The following is a 4,562-nucleotide window of genomic DNA, read 5'->3' as shown; positions in this document are numbered from 1 at the left end:
GCAAGATAGGGTGAGAAAAGCATCACCCAGTCCATCTCTAGATCAGTGATGGGCCCTTGAGGAAGTCACCCCATCTTCCTGGGTCTTGGTTACCCCTGGTAAAATTGGACTAGATCTCTGATTCTCAACCTGGTGACACATTAGATCCCCAAGGGAGACTTAAAATATAGATTCTAGGCCCTGAATCCCCGAATCAGAACCTCTCAGGGTAAGGCCCAGAAATCTGTGTCTTAGAAATTCATCAAGTAATTCAGGTAGAGGTTATTTTTAGAAGCCCTGGACTCAGTGACCCCAAGGAGAGCCTGTCAGTCCTATTAAAACAAAGTTTAAAATAGTAGAGAGGAAATAGCCTGGATTGCAGCCACACTAATAGTTTGAACCCAGCTCTGACATTCCCCAGCACTATAACTTTGGGTAAGTCTCTTGGCATCTTTGAGCCTGTTTCTTCATCTAAAAATTAGGTACTGTAACCCCCACCCTGTGGGACTGTGTCAGGAGTAACCACGTAAACACCAAGTTCAGTTCCTGGCACATACATGTGCTCCGTAAAGACTGTTGTGTCTCCTGCCCATTTGCCTGTCATTTTCCTTTTCTGTCTCTTGTCTCTAACCCTCTTCGATTTTGTTGTTTTATTCTCAGCACTCACAGAGGTCATTCCATCTCCTTTTCTTACCTACCCTTGTCCCAGAGCATAAGTTTTTCCATAAGATCTTCTGGGAGAGTGATTCTTCCCTCCCCCCATCACACTCCAGGCCTTTAAGCCTTGCTTCTTTTCCTGAACCCATCGCTGTTGTCTGCCCAAAGAGTTTTTCTGCCCACATCAGCTCAGCTCCCAATGTTGAAAGACCAGTGACTGCCCAGGCCCAGAAGCCTGGCAACTCAGCCTTCATGGAAGAATTGGGCAATAAAGCAAGAAGCAAAGCCATGGGGTATGGTGAGAGAAATGACCGAGTCAAAGGTTGGAATTGGGAGAGTGGCCAAGGTACTGAACCTACCCTGCCTTGACAAGCCAGGAGCTTGTACCTCCAGAGTGATGCCCAGGCTGGGTTCCTCCATACATGCCTTGTCATGCTGCCAACCCAGAGCCCAGCCAGGACCCTCACCAGGAAAGTACCATTGGTGAGTGCAGAGGTCAGGCAGGCCTGTAGGGGGATTCCATCCTAACCCAATGCAACAGAAGGGACTTAGGATAGACAGGGGAAGGGCCATGAGAGACAAGAAAGGATGGATACATACACTGTAATCTCATCAGCCTAATCCAGTCTGGAAAATGTCCAGAGACAGAGGTGGTGGGCCAGAGAACATCTGTGGGATCCCTTGCAACATTTAGCGTGGAATTGAAAACATTCTGACCTTAGGCCCACCAGAAGGATTGTCATGTGGCCACACCAAGTGACCTTGCCCTAATACTGCCTCTGCTCAGAGTCTTTAGGTAGAGTTGAGGCTCATGAGATGAACACCCATAGCCTCAATGCCATCTACAGCCTCGTGCAGCTAACCAAGATAAGTCTGAGATGACCTCACCTGAATTTTTACCAACCAGTCTGTAAAGGAGGTTCTGGACAGAGGTCCTTGCAAAAAACTGTGTGTAGGCTGATGTTTGGATCTGAAGGGGATGCCTCCAATGGATGCCAGGATCGACCTGCCCATTCATTTTGATCCATCAAACCACTAACTCCACTATGTGTCAGTGTCCCCCACATCTGAAGTTTCTGCAGAGCCAGACCTAGACAAACTTCTCTGCTCCATCTTGGTCTCCTGGCTGCTTGGCACCAATCTTTCTTGCCTAGTCCTCTGCTGCTGGTGCACACACACATGCACACGTAAGTGCATACACACACGCTCCATGAAGCTCTCACCAATAAAGTTGTTCCAATGGATCAGACATTTTCTCCCTGAAAGTTCCTGTGAAACACACATATCCTGAATCCTATCCTCTCAGTACCCTTCTCCTAAACTGCTCTCAAACACTGGAAGAGAACTTGGGGGAGATTGTTACTCAAATTTTATAAGCTTGAACAGGTCTCTTCTTTTCTCTGGCCTGTGTCTCTATCTGTAAGGTGAAGAGGAGATGGATGAAATTGCTAACACTCTTCAGCCTGGCATTTCTGTCCTCTATGATTTGATGTTTACCTATAGCTGCTACTGTGTAACTGGGCAGGTGTTTCCTGGGCTTGTTTGTGTGTCTGAGCTCTGCCTCCTGACCTACATCATGAGCCCGCAAGGGCAAGGGCAGTGTCTTTGAGTGTTACAGCAGGCCCAGTGCCAGAACATGAACTCAGTGCCTGGTGCCTCCAGGGAGGGCTGCCTGTGATCCTCTTGTCCTTCAGGGACACTTGAACTTTTCTTAAGTGGTGATACCCTTGTTTCAAATGAAATTTGGGACAAATTATATATAAAACAAGTAAATAAGAGTATGGGTTGCTTGCAGTAGAGGTGGGGACTTGGAGCCCCTGGCTTCTTGGCACCAATTTGCCCCCCTCCTCATCGCCGAAGCCTCAAAGACTTTTCTAAGACTCCTAGAACTCCATAAGGTAATCTGAAAACCAACAATCTAGTCCAACCCCTTGGGTTCATATATAGGGAAACCAAGACTGTGAGAATGGAAGGGACTTCTCCACCATCTTACAGCTAATTAGAGACAAAAAACAGAACTGGAACTCAGTCGGGTCTCCTAAAACCTCATCTGAGGCTCTGCCATTTCTTGGTTGTGGTGGATGAAGATGATTGCTCCTTGTTCTGTTCTGCTTTCCCAAGTAAGCTTCTGAAGAATAGGTTCCATGGACCAGCCCCATCTCAATCTCTCAGTAAAAAGCTCAGTGCCAAGCTGTGGTGGGGCAAATGAAGCTTCTGAAAAGGATCTTTAAGTCTTTTCCCATTTCTAACCATCCCTCCCTCCCCAAGGGTATGGGCAAGAGGTGCAGGGAGAGAGTAATCAACAAGTGTCTGGTCAGGAATGCTGGGCAGTAAGGGTATCCTGCCTGTACTACTCCATTCTGAGGAATGCAGAAGCTCTTGAGAAAAGTTTATTTCCCTGGGTTGACCATCAGGAGTTTCACCCCAGTGGGAGATTGCCCATGGCAGGAAGTTGTGTTGCTGCTGAAGAGAATGGGCCCAGCATCTGTGGGACAAGGGGCAGCAGCCACAGCTGGGCCTTCTAGTGCAGAACACCTTAACCAGGTGTATTACATTCACAAGCCTTCACACGCCTCTGCTCCTCCCCATAGAAGTACAGGCATAAGCACATATGAAACTCATGCAAACATGCATATGCACACAAACACCCACATGCACTTAAAACACATACAAATATATCTGTATACACCTCACCCACACACAAATGCCAACACTCACCAGTAGTGTTCACCTACAAGCATAGGCAGATCTGCATGCAACTATACACACAAAGCACACAGGGCGCAGCTGAGAGAAAGTAAAAGAGGCCATTGGGGGAATCAAGAGACTGGCTGGAGGAATCAGATAGAAACCCAAGAAGCCATTGCCCTGCAAATGCAAATCCTGAAGCTAGAAAAAAAGGACACTTAAAGGTCAAAATTCCCTCCTCCTCACCCATAACCCATTCCCAAAGGGCCAGTCCTGCTCAGAGAGAATTTAAGAATACTCTCTTTCTTAAGTCAAAAAAGAAGAAACACCACAACCAGGCACAGAGCCCAGGATTGAGTGCTGATTATCTGACCTGACTTAAATTTATCCAATGACTGTGTCCAAGTCCCCAATCTTTCTGAGGAAATGCCCCATCTCCTAAGGACTTAGAAGATTGGGGAACTGCCTTTGACCCCCAGACCAGGGGTGTGCAGGGGCTAAAAAGAGCCAGGAACAGTGGAGACTTAAGCCCCAAACCTTAGGAACCTCCAGTGGAGGAAATCATGTGGAGAGACATGCATGGTGAGGGAGGAGAGGCCTGGAGGGGCAGTGAGGGGCCCAGCAAGTTACCTCCTTCTCGGCCTTGGCCTCTTCCACCGTCACGGTGCTGTGATTCTTGTGCTCCTGAAACATGCAGAGGTAGCAGATGCAGGTCTGGTCTGTCTGGCAGAAGAGCTCCATGGTCTTGCCATGCAGGGGGCACTTGCGGGCCTCGAAGTCCCGGATGGGCTCGAGTAGCTGGTGGTCACGGAAAGCAGCACCCTCCAGGTGGGGCTTGAGGTGCAGCTCACAGAAGGAAGCCTGGCACACTAGGCAGGACTTGATGGCCTTCTGTTTGTTGCCGATGCAGGAGTCACAAAGGACCTCCTCAGAGCCTGGCTTGGAGCGCAATGTGATGCCCGGGTCGGTCCGAGGGTAGCTGTTTCTCCGGACATCTCCAGGCTCCACAGTGGACGTGGTGGGCTTCCGGGGCTCTGAAAATATGGACTTGCGCAGCTCCCCTTTCTCAGCAAAGGTGACGGGTGGCTTCTTAGCAGCCCCCAGCTGGATCCCAGCATAGAGAGACCGCTTGCCTTCCCCAGAGTCCATGCTGAAGTAGTTGGAGCCCTTGTCATCTACGGACTCCACAAACTGGATGATGGGCCGCCGCCACTCATTCCCTGAGAACAGGGAGCTCT

General features: G+C 49.2%; 1 protein-coding gene across 1 annotated transcript in view; it reads right to left on the bottom strand.

The window, feature by feature from the left end:
* Positions 1-4,562, bottom strand: part of TRIM29 (tripartite motif containing 29) — a 26,591-nt gene that overhangs the window by 21,803 nt on the left and 226 nt on the right. The window contains exon 1 of the mRNA XM_006915649.3: positions 3,955-4,562. This exon is cut by the window's right edge and continues 226 nt beyond it. Within this exon, the coding sequence (XP_006915711.1) occupies positions 3,955-4,562 (608 nt within the window). The remainder of the gene's footprint in view (positions 1-3,954) is intronic.

This window comes from Pteropus alecto, unplaced genomic scaffold, assembly GCF_000325575.1.
Source record: "Pteropus alecto unplaced genomic scaffold, ASM32557v1 scaffold786, whole genome shotgun sequence".
Lineage (NCBI taxonomy): Eukaryota > Metazoa > Chordata > Mammalia > Chiroptera > Pteropodidae > Pteropus > Pteropus alecto.
Note: the sequence above shows the minus strand (reverse complement) of the source record. Positions and strands in the feature narration are given on the sequence as shown.